We start from the raw sequence: 24,025 nt of genomic DNA, 5'->3' as shown, positions 1-24,025 counted from the left end.
TGTTATTTCCAACAGCAACAGCAGCTTGACATTAACAAATGGATTAACATGAAGAAAATGTTTACTAGATTTATAATTATGCTTCTCTGTAGATTTAAATGAAGCCAGGAGGCCTCACCGTAAATCTTCTGGATGCCCAGCAGGTCGTCCATTGGCAGTTTAAAGTTGTCAGTGTCCATGTACTGGTAGAAAGGAGCCATGATGGCCGTGGGGTCGTTGGAGTGTTCGAGTCCAAGCGCGTGGCCAAGCTCGTGGACTGCCACCAGGAACAAATCATTACCTAGAGACAGAAAGAGACAGGAGGGACAGAGGAAAAGAGAGAGCAGCTCTGTCAGTGTTGTGCAGTAAATTTGTTTGTAGCGTTTTATGTTCATGTCCTCGGTCAGCCTCTGGTTATCTTTTTTGTCACCTCGCAGCTTGTCAGGTTGCACCTGTTCTAGTTGGCAATGAGTTCATTTAAAATAAAGCCAAGTTCTGGGAGTTGTGTAATGGCTGATTTGAATAAATAACAAGCTTTAACCCAAACTTTCACTATGGCTCCATCATCTTTGCTCAGAGAAGACAACAATGTGCTTAAAATGATAGATTTGAATCGAAGATTTAAATAAGGATTAAGTTAGGGTTAGTTAATGGTTGAACAATATAATAGTCCATGCACGGTCCTCACAAGAATATGCATCCAAACATATGTGAATGTGGGTGTATGAGCATGGATAATCCACCATTTATGCACCTAATGAGTGGATTATGTAGCAAGCCACAGCCACTGATGATACATATTACACTGAAATACATGCACACACACACACACACATACATATATATACACACACACATACATTCCCCCTTGCAGAGCACGGAAAAGCCTGCGCTCTGTAATTAGTCTCGAGCCGTGGTAAGCCGATGACTACACTGGGTTGACCTTTTGACTCAGAAACCCTCTGTGGCTGACAGCCAAGCCCCAGCCCAATCCCAACTGTATTAGGTTTAGATATTTGGGATTTAAAGCCACCCCTCCCAACCATGTCCCATTCAAGTCCCTCGCGGCTTACGTCACTCGGAGCCAAAACAACAACAACAAAAAAAGAGAAAACAACTCGTCGCCTTCTCTGATGTTTTGCCAACATGTCGAATCGGACCCATGAAGAAACTCACCATCATTGTCACTAGTCATATAATCAGGGTTAGACTGTTATGTCTTGTGTTATTTATAATAGTACACTGGCTGGTTTGTGGGAAACTATTAATATTATTCCAATGAGAAATCTTAAGCTTCAATATGTTGCTTATGTACTTCAAAGAAGAGCATTTTCTAGCCAGTGATGGCTCTGTTTTAGCATCAAAAATCAGCCGACTTAAAGACAATAAACACTGGCAAAGTCAGTTTTTCTTAATTGGAATTTGGACTTCAGGATCTAAATTTTGTAGTTTCAAGGTTGTTCCTCCAGTACTCTCCCCAATGCCATCTCTTCAGTTTACTATTCTCTTTCTTTCTTATCACACTGAGAGACTCGACAGGAATGAAAAAGAGCATCACTTATTCATTGCGATTCCTACTAAAGTGAGGCACTTATCTACTGCAAATCTGTCACATGAATAACACATCAGCAGATAGAGACGGTGATTCCGATCACTTCTTAGCAGGTATAGTACAATGCTCAAGAATGTACAGACTAGACTACCACAGAGAAATGGCTTAATTGGAGCCTCGTGAAGGATATTTGACTGTATAAATGTCAGTGACTCTTTATAGGGTGGACGTTAAGTCCTCCAATCCACGGGTGTAAAAAGACAGACAGACTGCATTAATATCCACGGGTTCGCTGAAAAAGCTTGACGTTTCAGCCAAATTCTTCCAATGAAAATAGACAGCTTGTAAAAGTTGGGAGAGGTACAGAAATTGAGGCAAAATTTATGCAAGCTGAACAAGTGTCTGGAGATAGAGTTTATAGCAAATAAAAAGAGACAGAAGAGAGAAAGGAGATAAAGAGAAGAAAGAAACGGCTCAGTGACTTAAAAAATCACTTGTGGAGGAAACGGGGTCACACTGCTCTGCAGCTGAAGACCCTTCTTCAGGCCATTTCACACGATGGCATAATGTGCTCAATGGAGCCGTTTTTAACATCAAAATATCACTGTCAAATTCATTGTGACACAGTAGCTAGTGCAATTATTGTAAACAAGCAACCAGAGCTGTGACAACTGATAGCTTCTTATGGGAGATATATTGCTGGTACAGAGGATTGTGAACAAATTCATTTAAAGGAATCGTTTGACATTTTGGGAAATATGCTTATTTGCTTTCTTGCCAAGAGTTGGAGACAACATTGATACTGCTCTCTGTATAGTAAATATGAAACTTGTGATGCAGTTAGCCTAGCTCAGCACAAATACTTGAAACGGGGAGAAACAACCTGTGCAAAGTCAATCTGTAGATTACTTCTCCATTAATCGATTAGTTTGGTTTATAAAATGTCAGAAAATGGTAATAAATTTTGATAACTGTTTGCCACAGCCCAAAGAGATGTCCTTTAATGTCTTGTTTTGTCCAATCAACAGTCCACAACCTAAAGATATTTAGTTTATTATCATAGAGGACTAAATTTGGAAATTTTCTTCTTAAGAAACAACTAACAATTAGTTGCAATCGTTGCAGCTCTAGTCCAAAGGTAACAAAATTCTTCAGCAGCACCTCTCAAGCTCACTAATAAATTATATCTTGCTTGTTTAATCTGTACAAAAAGAGTTTACAGGGAGTTACGTACAAGACTTCAAGAAGAAGCTCAGCCAAGAAACCATTTCCAGCTCGTAATGCCAACTTGTTCTTTTCACATTTTAGTGTTTGTTTGGATCAAACAAACCAAATATAACATGTTCATCTGTGAGATTTTTTGCCTGCTAGCTATTTCCCCGTTTCTAGTCGTTATGCTAACATAAACTAATGGGCAGTTCCCTATAGCTCTTTATTTAATGCACAGATGTGAGAGTGGTATTCAGTTTTTCCTCTAACTCTTGAAAAGAAAATAAATAAGTGCAATTCCCCAAAAACATCAAAGTATTCCTTTAACATGTTTTGCTAATGTCTAAAACCCTGATGTGGTTGATGTTTCCACACAGCTATAAGGCCTGTAGGAGAGTGACATTGGGAGAAAGATACCATCCTTTTATTTCCTGCTTTCTCTGCCCTTACAGATATGAAGATATCCTGTACGCTCAGGCTGCCGCCACCATCCTTAAACCTCTGGACACTATCTACCACAGTCCACATTCGATTCATTACAGCAGACAGCGATCACACTCACCACCAGTTATATGAAAAGGTTGGACGGTCGTCACTGACATCAGAAGGCACCAGCATACCTGTGTCTTCACTAATAAGGCCTTGCTATGTAAGTTGCCGAGTTATTTAACATCTTTAGTTGAGCTCAGAGTTAATAACCATGACCACATCACAGATCACAGAGCAGGTTGGCTTTAAAAGTTCCTCATACAGACTCTGAACTGGGGAAAACTGGTTTCAGGTAATACCTCATTACTGGAATGAACTGCAACACAGCTTAAAGTTAGAGACACTTGTTCCTCTGAGGAGCTTGAAAGTTTTAACAGCTGATACTCTTCATAATGTTTGTGATGAGAATGAAAAGTCTTATTGTGATCCTGTGTACATATAACCTGTTCTCAGGTCTCTCTTGCAAAAGAGATCTTGATCTCAATGAGATTTCCTGTATAAATAAAGCTTATAATAATAGATACTAGTTCTTAGAGCCAATAAATCCTTCAATTATTTTATTGTGTACATTGTCTCATTCACGTATCGCATACCACCTACCACTTCTCTATAGAAACAAGCATATTTACTGCATTTATTTGTTAAATTGATCTAATTATGCTATGAAAATGTAATGCCCAACATGATTTAAGTAGTAATTTACAGACAAGTGGAGTATAAGTTCACCTGAGCGGAACTAGTACAAGTCCTGATACTGCAGAAGCTCTGGTCACATCAGCTGCATGAGTTAAGGGAAGGACTGTCTGTCTTTTTCAATCTCCATCTTGTTCCATCCCTCAATCTTGAGTCAGCCTTTCTGCCTCCTGGGGCCATTTGAGGTCAGTGTTGTCACTTTCTTTCAGTTGCTTATGTAAGACACGCTATGGAAGTCAGGGACGTCCTGTTGAACCTGGGGCCAACAAACAAAGCCAAGGCAGTTTGCACTGCTTGGCTAATTATCAGCTGAAAAGTATACATAGACTACACAGGAGATGGTGGAGTGTGGAAAAGAGACGAGGAGGGTTTAAGGCAGACAGCGAAAGATGAAAGAGACGAAAGAGGTAAATGTGAGGGGATAGTGTACAAGATGAGAAAAGAAGCGAGATGAAGGCGAGAGAAAAAGTTATGGGAGGAAGGAAAAGATGTGTGGGAGACAAGGGTTCGAAAGAGTAGATAAATAGAAATATAAAAAAGATGAGGTAAACCGAGGAGAAAGGGCATCTGGAGTGATGGCTACATGAGGAAAAGTAGAGAAAGAACTGGATGATAAAGAGAAGGGGAAAAACTGAGGCGAGGAAAATGATAAGGTTCTGTACTATTTGTTATCTTGTGTTCCAATGTTTCCGCAATCACAAAAGATGGATATGATAAATTATACAAGTCTAACCTTTGACCTTGGCATTTATATCATCACTCTCCTTGTCAGTGGCCGTATCTCAGTTCAAAACACAAAAAAATAAAGCGGAAAATAGAGCGCAACTGCAAGATACAGTTGAAGAAAACAATGTCAAAACATTCAGGAGATGAAATTTATTACAAAGCTCCGTGGGGGCATGTGTGGTAACCCGCTGAGGGCAACAGTTTTTTACTTGTGGGGGAAAAACAAAAGAAAGTGAGTCCTATATTATCATCTGTGCCATCCACTGGTTTGGGCAAGAATTTAGCATAAAAGTAACTCATCTGAAGCAACTATTTAAGGCACAAAAGCTAGATTTGAAGTAGCAAAGCACAAAATTCCAATTGTGATAAATAATTTAAACATTTTTTCTATGTTAAGTGGGCAACGATCACACTGGCAGCCCGCGGTGGCAGCAGAGTGCCAGCAAGACAGCACTCTCTTCAGGATAGGTCAAGGTTGCAGCTGATGAGATAGTATAGCCGAGAAGGAAAGGGGGGAAAAAAAAACAGAAATAAAGAAAGGAAGATCGAGTGGAAAAGGTGGAGGAGGAGAGTCACTGGAGATTTATGATCAGACGTAGCTCTCTCTGTCTTCCCCCACAGGGGTTGCAGTAAAGTAAACAGGGGTTGTGATTAGAAACCAGAAAACTCTACCTGCTCTTTCTCCATAATTTACCGGCTCCCTGCACATGCCACTGCTGCTACAGCCTGTCTGATGGTTGGGGGCACACGTGACGTGGGAATACAGGTTTCAGACATAAAAACACACACAGATAAACACACACTGGCCCACAAATCAGGCATGGGGCCCTGGACACTGCTGTTCAATTGCAGTAATAGCTCAGGTTGTCAGCGCAGGCCTCCAGGGGGCTGTAACCCTCTCTGCTTCCTTACTGTTTAACTAAGCGCCTGTGGTTCACTCGATTCATGACATTTGACATGAACTACCAGCAAGGGCCACCAGCACTTGTTGACTTCACTGTTCCTCAAACCCTACAGCAAGTTTTCTTCAGCTTTCGGATTACACACTCTTGACTATTTTTGTCCAGTATAGACAAATTACCAGCGCTATCAAGGGACCAATTTTTCTCTCTGCAGTCAGGAAGTCTTTCAAAAACACAACATCCTCTGCGACTTCAGCACCACATCAACATCTAGAACTAACGAAACCCCACAGAGAAAACGATTAAAAACCCTCACTCCTCTTCTTGTCACCCAGCAGACATGAACAATTTCTAACTCCCCCACGCTATAACTCGGAAGAAACCTCCTTTCAGAAAACACAGCTGCAACTGTTACTCCTGTTATCACGTTGCGGTTGTTTTGCCGTCCGAGTCAAAGCAAGCATAAGCACTCTCTTTGTCCCAGAGGAACTCAAATGTTTCCCATTGTTCAGCTCCCACAACTTCCTGAGTGGCTGACACCGCATTTTCAGCATTTGTCTTGGAAAATCTTGTGCTGCATGGTAACGTAAATGCAAAAAGGTGTCAACTGCAATTGCAGGGATGTTTTTGGTGGCTCAGTGCACTGGGAACATGTAGGGCAATGGTTCCCAACCTTCTGTCTGACGTACTGCCACAGCCCTGTGAGATAAACTCAAGTACCCTGTCTTCTTTCAAATGTGTTCATTTGGATTGATTTTAAACTGGATGTTATTTAACACTATTAATTATATAAAAGTAGATAATGGTATAAGAGATTTTTTTCATACAATTGAATTGTCAGTGTTCAGGTCAGTTTGGATAAGTTTACCCTTACTACTACTACTACCACTACTAACACCTGAAATGGCAGAGTCTGGAGGTTTCAACCATTTCTCTATTACTTTAAGTTATTCAACTATTTACCCAACACTTTTTGCTTTTTTAAAAAGGTCCAGTGTCTAGAATTTAGTGGCATCTAGTGGAATGTAATTTTCATAAGTATGTTTAATTAGTGTATAATCACCTGAAAAAAAGAATCATTGTGTTTTCGTAACCTTAGAATGAGCCCTTTATATTTACAGAGGGATCGGGTCCTCTTCCACGGACTCCGCCATGTTGAACTGCCATGTTTCTACAGTAGACCAGAAAAGACAAACCAAACACTGCCTCTAAAGAGTGCCTTCATGTTTTTTGTGGCCACCGTAGGTTCCCCTACACACTTGGAAATGGAGGGTGAGGGGAGGGCTATTCACTTAGTTGCAATCTGCAACCTCACCACTAGATGCCACTAAATCCTACACACTGGTCCTTTAAATGTTTATCCAATACTTTTAGCTATTTCAACCACTTTCCCTATATTTTAGCTCACTATTTCAACCAAACTACTACTATATATACACAACTTAATTTTTTCTACTGTTTAACCACTGCTTTTAGCAGGCAATTTTAACCATTTATCGAAAACTGTTTAGACTTACCTGTTCGCTTCCTAACTAGTTTTCATGCATTCATAATCACAACATGTAGGTGTTTACAGCTAACTCAATATATGGATGCATTTCTTTTAAAATCCTTATTTCTATTTTTTCAAATTAGCTGAGGTACTCCAAAATCTTTCCACGTACTCCTTTGCAACTGCAGGAATACCCTGTGGGGTGCAGGTACCCCTCGTTGGGAATCACTGATTGTCTGTTGGGTGTTCTGTCTCACTAGTTCATTAATCTGTGTGATCCAGAGAGAAAATGAAAAACAAAATTAAGCTGGTGACACTGCTGTAAGGTATTTTTCTGTCCCTGACACTGGCTGAAATCTCAACCCGTGGAGAGCAGGAAGAGGAAAGGGAAGGAAATCAGCTGTTATCCACTTGCCCCAGTGAAGTTCACAATCCTGACACTGGATGTTGTTTCTCTGAGCCAGTATGTCATCAGAAATCAGTACAACCTTGACCCTGATGGAAGCTGGAGATATATGAAGTGAGAAAGAAAAGCAGAGAGTCCAGTGAGGGAGCAGAGACAGTGAAACAGAGTGTGAGTCAATGAGAGCACTGGTCGTTCAGGAGTGCTGTGCTGTACACTGACAAGCTGCCAGAGGATCTCAGCCCAGTGGTTCAGTGCCTGGCTCAGAGGGCCCCCGGGCAGATGGAGCTCTGCTGGCTGTCAAACCAGAGCTGTGTGCCTAACCTGACAGAGTGACCATTGTGAAGAAAGCAGCCAAACTACAATGGCTGCATTCTGCTTGCTTTGCTTTCACACCCTCTCTGCTTCCAACATACCCTCACAGGACAAGACAGAAACACACACTGTGCGCCATTGGGTACATTTTACCAAACTACCTTACAGTAACACAAGTATAAATAAAAAGATTTTCAGAGGTAAAACTCCAGGTCTTTCCATAACCAAGTTGGAGGGAAATGTTACTCCCAACCACCAATATCCAATAAGGAAGCATATCAGACAGACTACCTCTACAGAACAAAGCAATAGTGTAAATTTTGCTGAATTGCGGCCCATGTGGCCCAAATGATGTAAAAACACAAGTCAGTAATGTCAGTTAAACAGCAGTCTATTTACTGGTCATACCAGAACAAGTAAGACTGTAGCTTCAAACCACCCGTATCAAACTGAGCAATCATCTGTCTTATTGATAAACATTTAACTTTAATAATAATGGGATCACAGGTCCCATCTAGCAGCATCTATATCTATAATGTTTCATTATGATCAGTCCAGAAACATACAATTTAAGTGAGTATGAGTATATTCTCGGGTCGGGCTGGTTTCCATTGTTTTCCATGATATTAGGATTGAAAGTATCATTTCATGTGATAAAAGTGTCATTCATTCATAAAGTTACTGCACAGCACACTCATCACATTCTTTGACCTTTTCTGACTTTGTAATAATGCCTGTTATTCTAAGAATACCATGATGAGCAGTAATGGAGATGCAATGAACCCATTGTTAGTGTAGTTACCCCCGGAGTTAATCAAAGCCCTCACCCTCCAACCCTCAGCACCATCCAACATCCATTGAGTTATACTATCTTATAGACAAACACTCTATTGTTCCACTTGCTCTCCTCCCTCCCCTCTTCCTCTATCCCTTTCCTCTTTGTCTCTCTCTCTATCTCTGAGCGCCCCTCGCTCCAGGCTGTTGACATTGGTTGAGCAACATTTGTGCTGTTGAATCCATTACACTTAATTCTCGCAAGCTTGTCAGAGAACAAAACCCCAGCTGATGGGAGCAACATATGTACACTGGAGTAATTATTTATTTACAGAAACTGCTACAGACTGAAATTCTTTGTGTGGAAAGGTGCCAGGGATCCAAATATTGGCCGTTCCTGTGGACTTGAGGTAAATAAACCAGCAGAAAGGAGAGAGAAAATGCTGCCAAGGAAAGGACATCCTTTATTCTTGTCATGTTTATCTCTGTGCAGCACCTGTGAGTGAGACGGGGATCTGTGTACATTTTCATTGTGATCATTAATCATTAATAATGCATTTGCAAGCAGCAGTGTGTGCACGTGTGCATTCACAATTGCGCACACACACTTCTGCAGCTGTGTCTATGAACAGCACAAACAACAAACAGTTGTGTTTCTTAACCACAGAAATGCCAGAGAAAACTTCAAAAGTCCAAACTCAGCTTGTACCAGTAGACTAGACAGCAAGATAATGATAACAGAATTTTCAGTGAAGCTACACAACCCAAAAGATTAGAAAAATATACTGCAGCGTGTGGGGCATCACTTTGGACTTTTCTTTGGTCATTAAGATTCTCTGGTACGTTCAGCATAGTGATGACCTACCAACCAACTTTTATTTCAATAAATCCTCAACTCAGCTTGTTAGTCTTCAGTCATTTTTTTTATCTCTTCTTGTGGAATAAAAGAAAATGTTCACTGCTTTTCCACAGTTTCCAACTAGTATTTCTCCGTCAATGCTTACTATACAGTAGAAGTGGAAGTGGCAGTCGAAATACAACAACTGAGAGAAGTTGAAGTCACACATAAAACAAAAGTGCCGAAAGAAGGTGAAGTTTCCGTCTCTTTTAATTGTTTTCAGCGCTTCCACTTCAACTGAAATATCAACTATTTTAACCACTTACAAGTCACGATTCAGCTGCTTTCACCATTTACTCTTTAACTGCTTTCATCTTTTTTTAAGTTGACAAATCAGCTGCTTTCACTGGTTCCACCCAAACTAACATTTTGACTTAATTAATCTCTCTTCACTTGCCATTTCTCCTTTCAGTGTTCACACTTTGACTGACACCTCAAACCCTTTCAGGCCTCAGGTCTTCTCCTTTGAACAACAACAAAAAACTCCCCATAACTTCCACTGTTCATACTTGATTTATTCCAACTGCTTTCAGGATTTCCACTTCAACTGACACGTCCACTTTCAACTTCTCGTCTACTTTCAGTACCTTCAAGTGATACTTCAATTTGGTGCTTACACTTAAAATTGACACTTCAACTTCTTTCAGCACTTCCATTTTAACTGCCAATTTAACTTTCAGTATTTGTATTTCAACTGTTACAACTTCAAATATTTCAGTACTACAGCAGCAAGCACGTGCATTTTCTTCATAAATTTGGCATTTCTATCTTCTTGTGTAGTAATAGAATATGTTCACTGTTTTTCCACAGTTGCCAAAAACCTTCTCATCACAAACTGGATAAACAGGTGCAATATCAGGATCAAGATTTTCTTCCAGGATGCAGAACTACAAATCAGATAGTGAGATGACTAATGCTGCCTTTGTGCATGTGCTTCAGAGTTTCTAGCCTGAGGTCTTAATGTAAGTAGGTTATGAGTGGCTGTCTGGGTTGCAGCAAACACATTTTCCTTTAATGATCCAAATAGTAGCAAAAGCTGAGATTTCATTAAAATATGAGCTGCTTGGTGTGCCAAAGCATCCTTTAAGATTAAAAAAAATGTTCTCTTAGCCATATTGTCATCAACATTTAACATTTCTATCACCAGTTTTGAATACAAAAATGGGCATATGTAAAACATCACAAGAGACACAAGTGATATTCCTTGAAGAGTGTTAAAATATGTGTGTTCTCAGAAGGAGATGTACCCTAGGCAGTGTTGTTTACACTTTTTGTTTGCTACGGATTATGGGTACGAGGTTATGAGAGCATCTGACTGACTAGTGGGAGGGCAAGCCTCCCCAGGTGCGCGATTTGTGTGTGTGTGTATGTGCTCCTGAGTGTGTAAGTGTGTGCGTGTGTGTGTACTCATATGTGGGGGCGGAAGAGAGTACTGCCGCCCACGTGGAAGTTAATGCTGCTGTCAGTAGGCGGCCGTCTATTTCTAGTGGCGGCCTGGTGGGCAGGAACGCATGGTGATGTCTCTGCTTTCTTACTCTTCGCTTGATTTTCTTTGTGAAAGTGTGAAAGCAACACTAAACTGCAAATCCCTTATGTTTCTTGAAAGTGATATTCATAATTGGAAAATTTAACTAATATGGTTACATAACCACCGGAGACTTTTTCTCACTAAGTAAACAATGTATTAAAGGTGCCTATCTACTGTGGCACATTCAAAAGCTAGTATCACTACATTTATTGTGATGTAAATGAACAACAGCATGATTGAGACACTTATCTCACACCTGTGTTATTGTAACAGCTAATATTACCCAAAAATTAAGACCACATTTCCTATAAACTCTGTGACTTCTTGCCATAAAAAGCATTGCTTCCTGCACCTCACCCCTTCCTGATGCTACTTTTTTGGCTTTAGTTAAGAGCTTACACACTAGATTTTTTTATTCTTCCATGAGTCTTTAACTCCTGTCAGCCAATGCTGCCAAGTCCTGAAAACAGCTCCCAGTTTGTCCCATGAAGCAGTTTTTACTTCTTTATTTATTTGCTGTAAAGTAACCCATCAGAATTTCCAACACAGATAGAGGGTGCTAGTCCTTTCAGTACTGGTCACTATAAATACTGATTTCTTCAAAGAGGTAGGTTTGGCTTCAGATTGATGAAGGGACACAATGAACCAAATAAATCTTTAACCAAAGATAAATAAATAAAAAACCTGAAAGTATATGAATGCTATTTCCTGCATATACTTACCTTTGTATAAATCTAGTACTTCTAACACATAGAATTACAGCACTATACCTACTTGAACATTTTGTTGTTCTGTCAGGCCATGTGCAGCCCCAACAACCTCCACCAATCACAGCATATGATAGCCTTTATGTAACCTGAGAGGCAAAGCTCAGGGCAAAAAACATACTGAACTGTATGTAGTACAGTGGATCACATATCACACATATGCATTGTACTGTATAACACATATATAGGTATTGTGTTTTATAGAACTGCATCAAGTATATTCATCATGTTGAACTGAATGATGGACTGTGATTTATTATGTTCCACTGTATCATATCATAGTGTTACATCATGTAATGTCAACTGTCATACTGCATCCTTGAAATAAATTGCCAACAAGCTAGGGAGTTCTTCCAACACCCTTGAAGTGTTTGTGTATGTGTGTAGCCTTCTGTGCTGTTTTACCGCCTGTGTCCTCCTACAAAGTCCTCTACTTACAGTAACCCAACCATCAATACTGGTCCTACTGCCTGCCCAAATGTAGCCATGCTGGACGTCCTCAGGACTCACACATACACATTCTTCCAGTAAAAGATAAAGATCTGTTCCTGTGGAAAGAAAAAGCATCAGAATCTCCCCATTTATTTTCTCTGGGAGATAGAGAGAGGCAGTGGCGCGGTAGGGGAGATAGAGGGACAAAGAAAGAGACAGAAGGACAAAGATAAGATTGAAGATCTTTGAAGAACCTGCAGAATGATGAAAGAAGGTTTTCAGAAAAGCTGAACAACCTTGAAACAATTAAGTGTGATTTCACTTTTCTGGATTACCCTTTAACTGAGCAACAGTATGGAGACAAAAACCCAAGATGAGATATATGTTTGAATCTTTCCAGTCTAATTTATGACACATAAAGCAAATGTCTCTTCTATGCAGACGACGTGCTTCTTTATCACTAAAGAAGGGCTTCAATGGGGCCTGGACCTTCTCGGTTATTACTGTAAGACTTGAACCTTGACACAGAGTCCTGCACAGGTCCAGTTTTACAAACCTGCACTGGCAAAGCTCAGTACTGAAACTGACCCGTTACCAGCAATTATCTCCATGTCAAACCCAGACCTGCCAGGACCCATAAATATAAGAAAGACAATCCAACCTATGTTTAAACACATAGGCTACACAGTCACTTACTTTAAAGTGCTTTATTTTTACTTTTTGCACAATCATAATCTGTTTCTGCAAGAAGAGCAGTACTGCACATTCACTGACATTCATACATGCCAGTGAGCACACGGAGATACGCAGTCGCAGATAACGCAGGCCTTTCTCTCTCACACACACACTTAAAAATGATTTTAAAAAAAAAGACTGCTTCCTTGTATGCCTTCTAACAGTGTGCAATATACTCTGAAGTTTCATAGTAATCTACTGACAGGTTCCACTTCACTTCAAAATCAAAAAAACCCGGCGGCTGATTAGACTTGATAATATTAGCTGATTTAGATATTAAAAATACTGCAAATAATTTCTTTGTTGTCACCTGCAACCCCCCCGCATTTAGTTCATTTTTAACCATTGCCCGTGAATTTATATTATTAAATTTTTTACCTGTTACACAACTTTTTTGCAGGTTACCCACGACTCCGTGGCTCTGACTTGATTGTCAATGTTAAGACAAAAAAACTCAATTTCTTAAAACATCAAGGTTAAAGGGAAATTCCGTAAAATTTCATATAGCTGGGAATCAAACAGAGAAGTAGTTTTACAGAGGATTTTATGCAATATTTCTTAGGAAACTCAAACAGAAGACAAACCATCATTTCATACCATTAATCATTCAATTCAAATCCGAATTCCACTTAGAACAATTAATGGACTTCACATTAACACCATTTATGTGGAAACAAAGACTGTTTTCCTCAGAATTTCACAGTCTTCTCTGATACCAGGACAGAGGGAGAGTTACAAAATAATGAACTTAACAATGCACTGGAGAGCAGAGCAGACTATGTTGAGACAAAATGCACTTATGCTCATGCGGCAACCCCGTCTGGTCCAGTCCAGAGTGAGATATAGGGATTTCTCTGCAAAAGTATACTTAAAGGTCCAAAGAAAAGCTCCATATCCTTTAGTTCCCAACACTCAAAAAGGTGTGTAGCCAAATCAAAAATAGTGGCATTACCTCTGAAGACTATCAAGGCCTTTCCTGCTAAGAAGTGGACACAGGAGTTCCCGCTGACATCACAAACCTGAGCCAGCCACAGGACACGAGCAGTGACAGTGACAGTCACTTAGAAACGCAGACCAAATTATTACTAAGAAAAACAAAAATACATCACTCTCTGAAATGGAATGACATATCCAAACACAAACAGTAATAAAACATAGCTGCAGACTAACTGACCAAAGTACCTGATAAGAAATCTAAAAAAAGACCATGACAATGCACAGACTTTAGTGCGACCACACTCTGAAAGCAGACAAACAAAACTTGCTCTCCAGACAAACTCAACTTCCTAAAACTTTGTCCAAACAACTGGCAACGACATTCTTTTTGGAAACATGTGGAAAAATATACAATGTAATTCCAATGTCTGGACAACAGGGATAAATTACGCCTCAATCTTGGGTACTGCTGGCCGTTAAAATATGTTACTGCCTGGCACAAAAAATGGACAGCCCGGCAGGAAACATCACCTTATGAATCAAGCAAATAATCTGTTTCTCCTTTTCTTTCTTATTACTTTTTCTTACATTAAAAGTCTCCAGGATATCTGAATCAGTTTTGTTTTTTATTTTCTATTTTTGTTTTTGCCAGTTTCTTTTGCAGTCATTATTATTTTAACAGTACTTGAATGGTGCTTTGGAAACACATCAAATGCTAACAAGAACCCACTGATCTTAATGGAGAAAGTGGGAGCAAAAATGACTAGGGAGGACACAACAGAAAAAGAGAAACAGGGTGGAAAACACTGAATCCACTGCTTCCTCTTCATCACCCAGTAGGAGTAGCAACCTAAAAATAAACCTGCCACCATATGCTCTTCGACTCCTCAATCTCTCTTCCTTTCTCCTCTCTTGTACTCTACCTGCTTTAACATTTAAAATATTCTCTTCTTTTCTATATTTCCTACATTGTTTTTTATCCTTTACAATACCCTGACTGAGGCAGCTGGGCTCCACATGACAGTGACTGCCCACTGAAGCTGAAGATTGATCTTTCATTGTCTTCTGGTAACACACCCAAACTGACGACCACTTGGAATGTACAATCAAGTTACAGAACTGGACACCGATGATAAACTGCTCTGCCAATCGACAACAGGGAGCCGAGCTTTCTCCTTCGCAGAGCAACAACCATCAATCAATCAGCTGATCAATGTCAAGCCCATCCCGACAACTCCACCCTCAGCCAATCATCACTTTGTTATTGAGTGCCCTGCCAACCGGGCCCCTGTTATCCAATCCCAATACCTGGTAACATAAATTCTTGGCCTATTTTTCCTCCTTGTGATGATGTGTTTTTCTAACCTCTTTGGTTCATTTTGGGGGCAAGGGTGAAGAAAATAATAAAGCCCAGGAATCTCTCATTTCCTGTGTGTAGGTCTAGCTCGCATGCTGTGTTATGTTACATACTTTTCACTTCTACTACCGGAGGTCCTTGAAGGCATACCAGGCCTTATAAGTCACCCTCGGGTGAGGCTGGGTGTTTGTGCGTCAGTCATGGTATGCAGCAGCAGTGGTGATGAAACTTTTTTTTCTTTTTCTTTTTTTTTTTTTTTTTGAAAAATCAAATCAGCATCAGTATGACTCAAAGTCAAAATGGAATCTGTCTTATCTATTCATGCATGCATCACTTTGATTTTTTACAAAGAAAAACACAGCGGCTTCAGCCCACAAAGATGACCTTGTGATAAAGCTCGGATGAACGTCTGCTTGTTCGCCTTTTTTGTCGCGCAGAAATGGAAAACTGTCAAATAAAACGCCTTCTGTAAATGCGCTCCTTTTCAAAGTGATCGTGACATATTGAGATCTGATGAAAAGACAATCTAATCATCTCAATCTCAGCTACAGTTTTTTTTCTCTTTATCCTGTGTTCACACTAAATCCCTCCACAATCCTCTCCTTTCTGCCCTCCAGCGCTCTGCCTCTGCAACCCGTTTTTTTCCTTTGTTGAAACATTTTCCATGATGTTTCATCCAATCATATTCTATCTTCTTACTCTCCCTGCGTGAATTTCCAATCCAACCTCTGCCCTCCTCCATTGCAATCTATAATGTCTTTAGTTTATTCCGTTAAGCATCTATCTGTCCCTCAGTCTACACAGCTATTCATCCATCAGTCTCTACAGCCAAGCAGGCTAGGAATGTAGGGCAGCTGTAGGAGCTTCAGGATCACTCCTCTCTGTTTTGCCCCCAGGGATGTCCCACTCTCAATAGGGATATTGGCTGATTACCCACCCCCATGCACTCCTTCCCTGGCTCCACTGTTGTCTCTCACTCTGTGTTATCCAGGCTAAAATAATGCTAGCAGTGATCATTGTGCAATCCTTAACACAATAAATGTGTGAATTCTCACAGTTAAAGATAAAATGAGGCTGTCTACAGTACATCCAAGGACAGAGCACGTCAATCAATGTGTTTTCTCCTTAAACATGTTATTTATTTTTTGTAATGTGACTTTGTCCTTCTCATAAAGCTCAAGAGAGAGAGGAAATGCTGGGAGAGAACAGCAGGTAAGTCAGTCCAAGGTGCCTACAGGTTTGAGATTACATAACAGTGTTGTTATCTACCTCCTGGATGGATGCACGAAACAAACTGTTTGCCAGTCATCTTGGATGTTGCTCAATTTTGTAAAATCAACAATGATGCTGATATATCTTGTATACAGTATCTATGAACATGTCAAGTGCAAACCCAGCTGCCAGGTTTCATACAGTATATCCACTTTATCTTTTCTGCCAACTGGATATGTATTTGTTCTTCCACTTTGTTAACAAAACCACTCTAATATGAACGGGTTTTGATTATGACAGCATACAACCCACAAACAACTTCTTCAAGCCAAAACTGGATCTCTAATCCACTGTTGGAAATGTTTGTTCATTTAAATATTGCTTAAACAAATCCTTTCCCTCGACTGCAAACCCCATTGTTTTATAAAGCAGCACCAAAGGCTGACGCACAAGAGAAATGAGGGAGGGAGGGTGGAAATGTGTAAATCCGTCTGTTAGTCTTCATAAAAAAGGATTTCTCCAAACCTCTGTCAAACACACTTTACTCGCTGGAGCTCTGAACTCTTTTCAGGCACAATATGCTGCATAGAAAAAGGTTCTGGCTCTTGGTTTGGGGTTTGGCACGTGTGTGTCTTTGTGGTGTCATCACGGAGTCCACTGTCAACCGTAGCACTTGTTACCACACACGGCACAGAGGAGAGTGTCTAGTGTGAAACAGAGGGGATAAAAAGTGTGTGCTGTATCCTTCTCGAATGTCAAGGCTGCTGTCTGCGAGGACTGCCTTCACGGTTAAATGTTATTAACAGTGAAGGAGATTGTTGCACTTTACAGGTGCGGATAATCATTCTTGACGCAATTACTCATACAGATGATGACATGGGCATACACCTAAAGACAGACTTGCCTTGAAGGTACTATTCTGGTGTCACACTTAAAGTGCAGTTTTTTCTAGATAGCTGTATGTGCATTTTCTATTCAAATATCCACATTATGCTGATAGTTGTGCAGTACAGAAGCTTTAGATGTTCTAACTTCTGTTTAGCTGGAACTTTAATGCTGCTCAACACCTGTGATGTTAAACCTCAGATTTCTACACAGTTAAAGAAATAACAAGTGTGCATCCTGGTATTAATTCAGTTATAAAATCTAAATGCGCCACGTAGTGTTTCTCCTGTCCAGCTGCTGTCAGCTGAGGAGTCAAACACACTGGGCAGTAGAGGTGGTTGTACCAGCGAGCCAACTTTGCTATTTTATTATTACATTATATTATTGTTAGTCATTCACATTTACATTGATCAAGGTTAAACGTGAAATATAAATAAGATAATATTACAGTGAGGTTTCTTACATCCTAGGCCCCCACCAAAAAAGTACATGAAATTATTATTTATTGGTCAAAGCAACTCCTGTAAAATGAGCTATCCCATTCTGAGTTGGACGTGGGGAAAAACATTTGTTTCTGAATGTATTAATTTAACTAAATAGCTGAGTAATGAGTGACACATGACACGTGAAGTACCTTTTTTAATTTTTTTATGACTTTAACTTGTCTGGTGGGGCAAGTAAATTTCTCTTCTACTTGCCCTAAAAAAAATCCACTTGTCCTAGACAAGCGGAGAAGCCTTAATGTCGAGTCCTGATTGGGATTCTGATTTTTATTACTTGGCCAAGACGATAATGTCTACTGTATGCATTATTGGCCAGATGAAGGTGATGAGGCAGTGATTGTAGAAAAGCTAAAAGGCACTTAGGAACTTGCAGATGAATTAAACTCTATGGTGGTGACAACTTGAAATAAACTGTGAAATAGATGTATTTATTCCAACAGATATTAAGTTCTTGCAAGAAATTCCTCAAATCAGATGCCACTTTCTTGATGCTGCCTGATTCTGCTTTTTTCACCCACTGTGTTTTTAAATGTGCAGACATCCCTCCACTTTCTCCTCTGTGATAAAAGCATCAAATCACACACACGTCTCTCTTAAAATGCCATTAGCTAATCCTAATAAGAACCTCATTTTGCTGCGCGTGCTAAAAACGACCATCCCACTGAATGTAACTTTCGAGTAATCCTCTATTCTCAGATGCGTGAGTTGCTGTGTGAGTGAAGGTCCAGACAAAACTGCGTGTGTGAGAGAGAGAGGAAGTGTGTGTGTATGTGAGTACTTAAACACGTGTATGCGAGTGTTTATCTCCATGCAGACAGGGATTAATCCTCCAGTCTGCATCAGTGACGTCATCATCCAAAACAACAACAATAACATCTACGGTGTGATGCTGCCAATGGTCGCCGTGGCGACTGATCCATCTCGACAACAGTGTAGAGGATTAGGTATGACTGGCAAGGGCAGCTTACCGGACAGGAGCTCATCTCCAGTGTGTGTGTGTGTGTGTATGAATACGTGTAGTAGTAAGTTTTAAAAGTGAATAAAATGAGGGAGAAGAGACGAAAAGAGAAAAGAAAAGCCAGACATCATGTGCTGTTTCTGGGCTAAAATTACATCATTCCCAGCTGTTCTCTGCAAAGCTAGGAGCTAGCTACATGGGGTGGTAGATGGATTACAAATCCTTAAAACAAGTTGGATTGGAAATATATGGAATTATCTTTTATCAGAGATTTTGAGACAATATCTAGATTAAAATGAACATGAGCACGCATGTTGTTATTAAAATGCTGACAGAAACAAGACATAACCAGGTTGATTCAAGCCTACATCTTTGCTCATGTGGGAGGTGGAATGTCTAACTGTCAGCCAAGTGGAATCACATATGGCTAATGGGCATGTTTAAGGCATAAAAAAAAGGTCTTAGACACATGTTTTATCTTCCAAACAATGTTCCCCTACCTGTCAGTGCTCAGTGAAGCACCTGGCTCTTTAACTTCACTCCATCAACTCCATACAGACACAGGAGATTGTAAAACAGTGCCATCATAATTTAGAAGCATCGGTCTTTTGCTCCTTTTAGTGATGCGCTTTCAACAGTAACATTTAATGGCAAGATCTGTCAATTTCAGTGGAACTGTTGGGATTAGTGGATACACTCGAATGGGCAAAGATATGCTGGCTAGTTTTTCAATTCAAGCTCATCTTTGGTGAAATTGGAGGAAACGAATTTGCCCGATAGCAAACCCTCTTGACGGTGCTGAACTTTGAGGGGACAGAGAGTCCAAAGTGGAGGACGCAGTCATGATTTATAGATTGTTATGAGGCAGGGATTAAACTGTAGGAACTTAATTTCCTCTTAGCAATCAAGCCACGCCATCGTCTCAATGCCAAAGCTGGCAAAATGCTGAACTGTCAGAAAGCAAAACATTACAGAGTTTAATGTGTGCATTAAAAGGAAATCAGTGATGGCAGAGTATCAATATCATATCTCAAGAGACACTGTGTCATCACAAAACCAGCTGATCAATGGTTGTAACTGCATACAGCTACACATGGCAATGTTTACTTATTAGTTGTGACAATAGTAATACTTACAGTGTATTATCTTACAGGTTTTTAGTTTTAGCTTGCCAAAATCTACACAATGAGGTTTTGCTACAGTGCCAAGAAAAAACAATCTGGCAGGAGTACAGAGTACCTGATATTTGCAGCAAATGCTTTGCTAAACTAAAGTTGTTCAATATCTCAGTTCAGTTCAGATCTTTATTGTCTCTTTAAGGGGAAATGTGATTTGCATTAGAGGGCAAAAATACAAACACAACATACAAGAGGACATGGCACATTAATCACAACACTTACAGCAGCACAAAATATGTTCAGCTTCATGCTGTAGGAGCCTTCAGAGATTCATCTCAGTGTAGCAGTAGTCATCATGCAGGAGTAAGAGCACCCCCCACCACGGCAAGCAGTCAGCATTCAGCCAGTGCATGCTCATATTTGGCAAGAAAGCCAGCTGGACAGTGCGTAATAGAACTGCATGCATTATGGGATTTTCACAGAAGTGTGGGCCGCAGCAGGGCTGTATTAATATTGCATTGAAGGGCAGGGAGAGTGTGTGTCTGTATGTGTGTGTTGAAGAGAGTGAATCATAGCCTTCAATGACAGCTGCTTCTCCTTCCCCCAAGGAGCGACAGTGGGGATGACAACACTGTGTGTGTGTGTGTGTGTGTGTGTGTGTGTGTGTGTGTGTGTGTGTGTGTGTGTGCACGTGCTCAGGAGCTGATCTTCACCTGCACATGTGTGCACATATGTGTGTTTAAATATATTAAGAGTTTTTATGAGTGGAATCATGTGGGTGAGTGTGCAAAAATAAAACAGAAGCATCAATAGTTTACTTGAGGTTATCACTTCCATTGTGTTATTCAACTTGCAGGAGTGATTCTAGTCGATTCGATCAAACTACGCATTCTCAAAAGCCTTAAATATAGCCGTTCACAACACATTATCTAAGCCTACAAAAGCCCCTCCGCTCCTACTTAAAATTCAGTCTTCGACATCAAGTTCCTCACTTCTATTTCCGACGCATAGTGCTCAACAGCTCCCACTCATCTCCTCTGCTCTCCTCTCTCCCCTTTCCTCTTCAAATGTTTTCTTTACTTCTCACTATGCTGCCTTCTCAGTCTTTCCCTCTCCATCTGTCTCTCTTGTGAGCTCTTGAACCTCCAATATTTGTCTAGAGATACTCTGCCATTCTCTCTTATCCTCTCTTTCTCTGTTATCTCTGCTGCTTTCCTGCTAGTAACTCTGCCTTCTCGCTCATCTTTTGTCTCATTTGTGTCCCTCTTTCATCAGGAGTCTCTTGCTCAGTCATCTCAGTCATTGTTTTTGACTCGTGACTCAGTAACCATCATGACTCCTCTTGAGTTGTCTTTATGGACCGCAGGGCAGGCTTGTCCCTTAGATTTAATTATAATTCAAAGAGCAACACTGAAAACATCCATCCTTTAGATTCCGAGAGACAAATGTTGTCCTGCTGCCACAAGCGTCCAGTCAAGAACCAAGCATCCATTTAACTTTTGCTGCTTGCTTTGAGTGTCTTTTCTCTCGATTACATGTACTCACTGTGTCTTCTTCACAGTGTTTTCTTTCTTTCTCTCATCCTCTCCTCCATCTCTTTTTCCTTCTACTCTCTTACGAGGCCCTTGCATCACCGCACTGAAAGCTGCACAGAGTTCAGAGGTCGAGCTGGAAGCTTAGTCGACTGGCTGCTGGCTGCCACTGATTCTCAAATACACATACGTAGTAAACATACACACACACTTAGAGATCTGTTGGACCTAACCACAACATTAAACACAGACACAGCTGCTCAACATGCAACCCACACAACAGAATGACATATGGACCATGATATAGGCTTATGTACAGCCTGAGAAGCGGTAAAGCTCCAAGGGCAAGTACACAGGGCACAAGCTCGACGTGGAGTGAGAGGTGACATGATTACTATAGTTCACCGAGGGGAGATATCTGTCACCGCGCTTGAATGTTTTCAGAGACAAAAGCCTGAGAAATCCCAACAGATCAGACTTATATCACACCAGAAGAGACCAGAAATCCACAATACACTGACCAGCAAAACCATTATCCAGCATCACAGTTCTTCATGTTTTCATGGTAGTTAACTTGTTAGCAAAACGTCAACATTTGTGGTTTAGTGAGAGTGGATATACATGTGGAAAACTTGATTTGATACTTGATGAAATATCTTCCTCCTCCACTTTTGCTATTTTAAAACTCCACATTTTTTCAAGGATTTTGGTTTGAGTGTATCCATAACGGAACCACTCATCTGAGGAGGTAAACAGTCTAGTTTCATAAGCAGTCGGCCTGAAAAACCCAATTTAACGCACAAAAATGCTGTGAAACAAGCAATGAAATATATGATGCTATTTTCCTGTGTAGTGAGGAAATTGTACAAACAATATTCCCTGACTTCCTCAGAATCCTGAAAAAAACTACTGTAAAAACTCCAGGACCAGTAGGAACCGCATACTACATGTATGTAGCACTATACATTGATAGCATTGTATTTTTTTCCCAATAAACGGTGGTCTAATAAATTACTATTCCAATATTAGTAATAATATAAACATAATGACACACGACCCAGTTCCATGGTAGTGCCTGCTGCCACACCACTCACCTAAAAGTTATGCTGTCCCTTGCTGCTGTTAACATCATTTTATAAGCCTCCACCTGTAGCTGCTGAGTCTACGTTTTCCTTTAGGGGGGGGACATCGTTACTGTCACTCCCCACTTCCTGTTGTACTGAGCTCAGTGTTTCTTTGTAGGGAGTGACGAGGTCAGATCAATGCTGTACATATCCAGCATCTATATTCACATATTAATGCTTTCCACATGAGTTGAATCCTATCCTATGTCCGATGTCAACCGTGATAAAAATTCTTTAATATTGAGCGATGCTTACCGTCATGGTTGGGGTTTCCCAGCGTCCACGGCTCGTCTGAGTCAAAGTGTGTGTCGCCTCCTATTCCCGGCCCTGGAAAGTAGGCGTGGGCCAGGAAGCCGCCCTCGCCGTCAAAGGGCGAGCTGTCACCATGGAAACCTGAAGCGAAGATGATGGTGATGTCCACGTCTTTCTTGGTGCGCTCCAGCTCGCTGTAGGGCACAGCCTCAAAGCGGAGCGGCGTCACGTTTTGCCAGACGTCGAAGGCTCGCCGAATGGCATCATGGGTCTCCTCAGCACCGACTTTGGGTGTCACGTTCTTTATGCTGCAGAGACACCAGATACAAGAAAGAAAAGTTAGGCTGGAAACACTCTATAAAGGTTCTGCAAACGTCTCACGCAACTAGATCATTTTCTCTAATCATCGTGCTCCAATAAGCCTCAGATTGGGATTTCTCCTTCAATTGTCAGGATGAGCAAATCTATTATAAATTGATAAACCTCATGGGTACTCCAAGTATTTGGTAAAACAAGCATACCTAGAGTATCTTATTTTGCTAGATGTCCACTCAGAGGAACAATGAAAGAACAGAATCTAATCAGGCAGAGTAAACAGCCTCTAACTCCTCTGAAGCATGAGATATGGTGAGATAGAAAACAATACAGTCAGTTTAGTTTTACTATAACCAACACAAGTGTAAGAAGAGAGAATACTGCCGCATGTCAATCTACATGATCACACCAGCCAAAAAGGAAAAAAAAAAAAAAAAAATCCGTCACTATCAGTGTTTTCTCTGCATGCTGCCATTTCACGCTCATCCTGTTCGCCAACTGAGAGCTAAATGGAGCGATCTGTGAGAGAAAACAGCTGAGTCCTCCCCTGCCGGCTTTGAGTTGCTGCAGGTGTGGAGAGGACGGGACAATTTCCTGCCACTGGAATTTATTTTCTAATTAAGGATTATCAACAGCCCACTGCCTGCTGAGAGCCACAGTCTGGTTTGGGCAATCAGGAAAACCTCTCACCACTTTATTCCCTCCAAAAATATCTCAGGGTCATGCTCTATTAAAATTTGGTTTCACTCCCGGGATAGACAGATAGGTATACTTTACATCAGCCAACTTAGAAGCTTGTAAACACACAACGCTCTTTGTCGGTAGTGAGGCGTCTGAGTTGAATGGAAAGTTGGTTGGCTGATGTTCAGTAGATACTTACATGTGCAGTGTGTAAATAGATTGTGCAAATTTCTTCTTTGTCAGTCATTTCAAGTTGAT

The 24,025-nt window shown here is 40.6% G+C and overlaps 1 protein-coding gene across 4 annotated transcripts in view; it reads right to left on the bottom strand.

Annotated features, from left to right (window-relative positions):
* The window catches only part of LOC121888476 (matrix metalloproteinase-16-like), a 139,070-nt gene that overhangs the window by 30,037 nt on the left and 85,008 nt on the right, over window positions 1–24,025 (bottom strand). For all 4 annotated transcript variants that reach the window (XM_042399997.1, XM_042399998.1, XM_042399995.1 and 1 more), the window contains 2 exons: window positions 22,775–23,079; window positions 119–280 (listed from right to left, as the gene is read on the bottom strand). In XM_042399997.1, the coding sequence (XP_042255931.1) occupies window positions 119–280; window positions 22,775–23,079 (467 nt within the window). The remainder of the gene's footprint in view (window positions 1–118; window positions 281–22,774; window positions 23,080–24,025) is intronic.

The sequence above is a fragment of the Thunnus maccoyii genome, chromosome 21 (assembly GCF_910596095.1).
Source record: "Thunnus maccoyii chromosome 21, fThuMac1.1, whole genome shotgun sequence".
In the NCBI taxonomy this organism is placed as follows: Eukaryota; Metazoa; Chordata; class Actinopteri; order Scombriformes; family Scombridae; genus Thunnus; species Thunnus maccoyii.
Note: the sequence above shows the minus strand (reverse complement) of the source record. Positions and strands in the feature narration are given on the sequence as shown.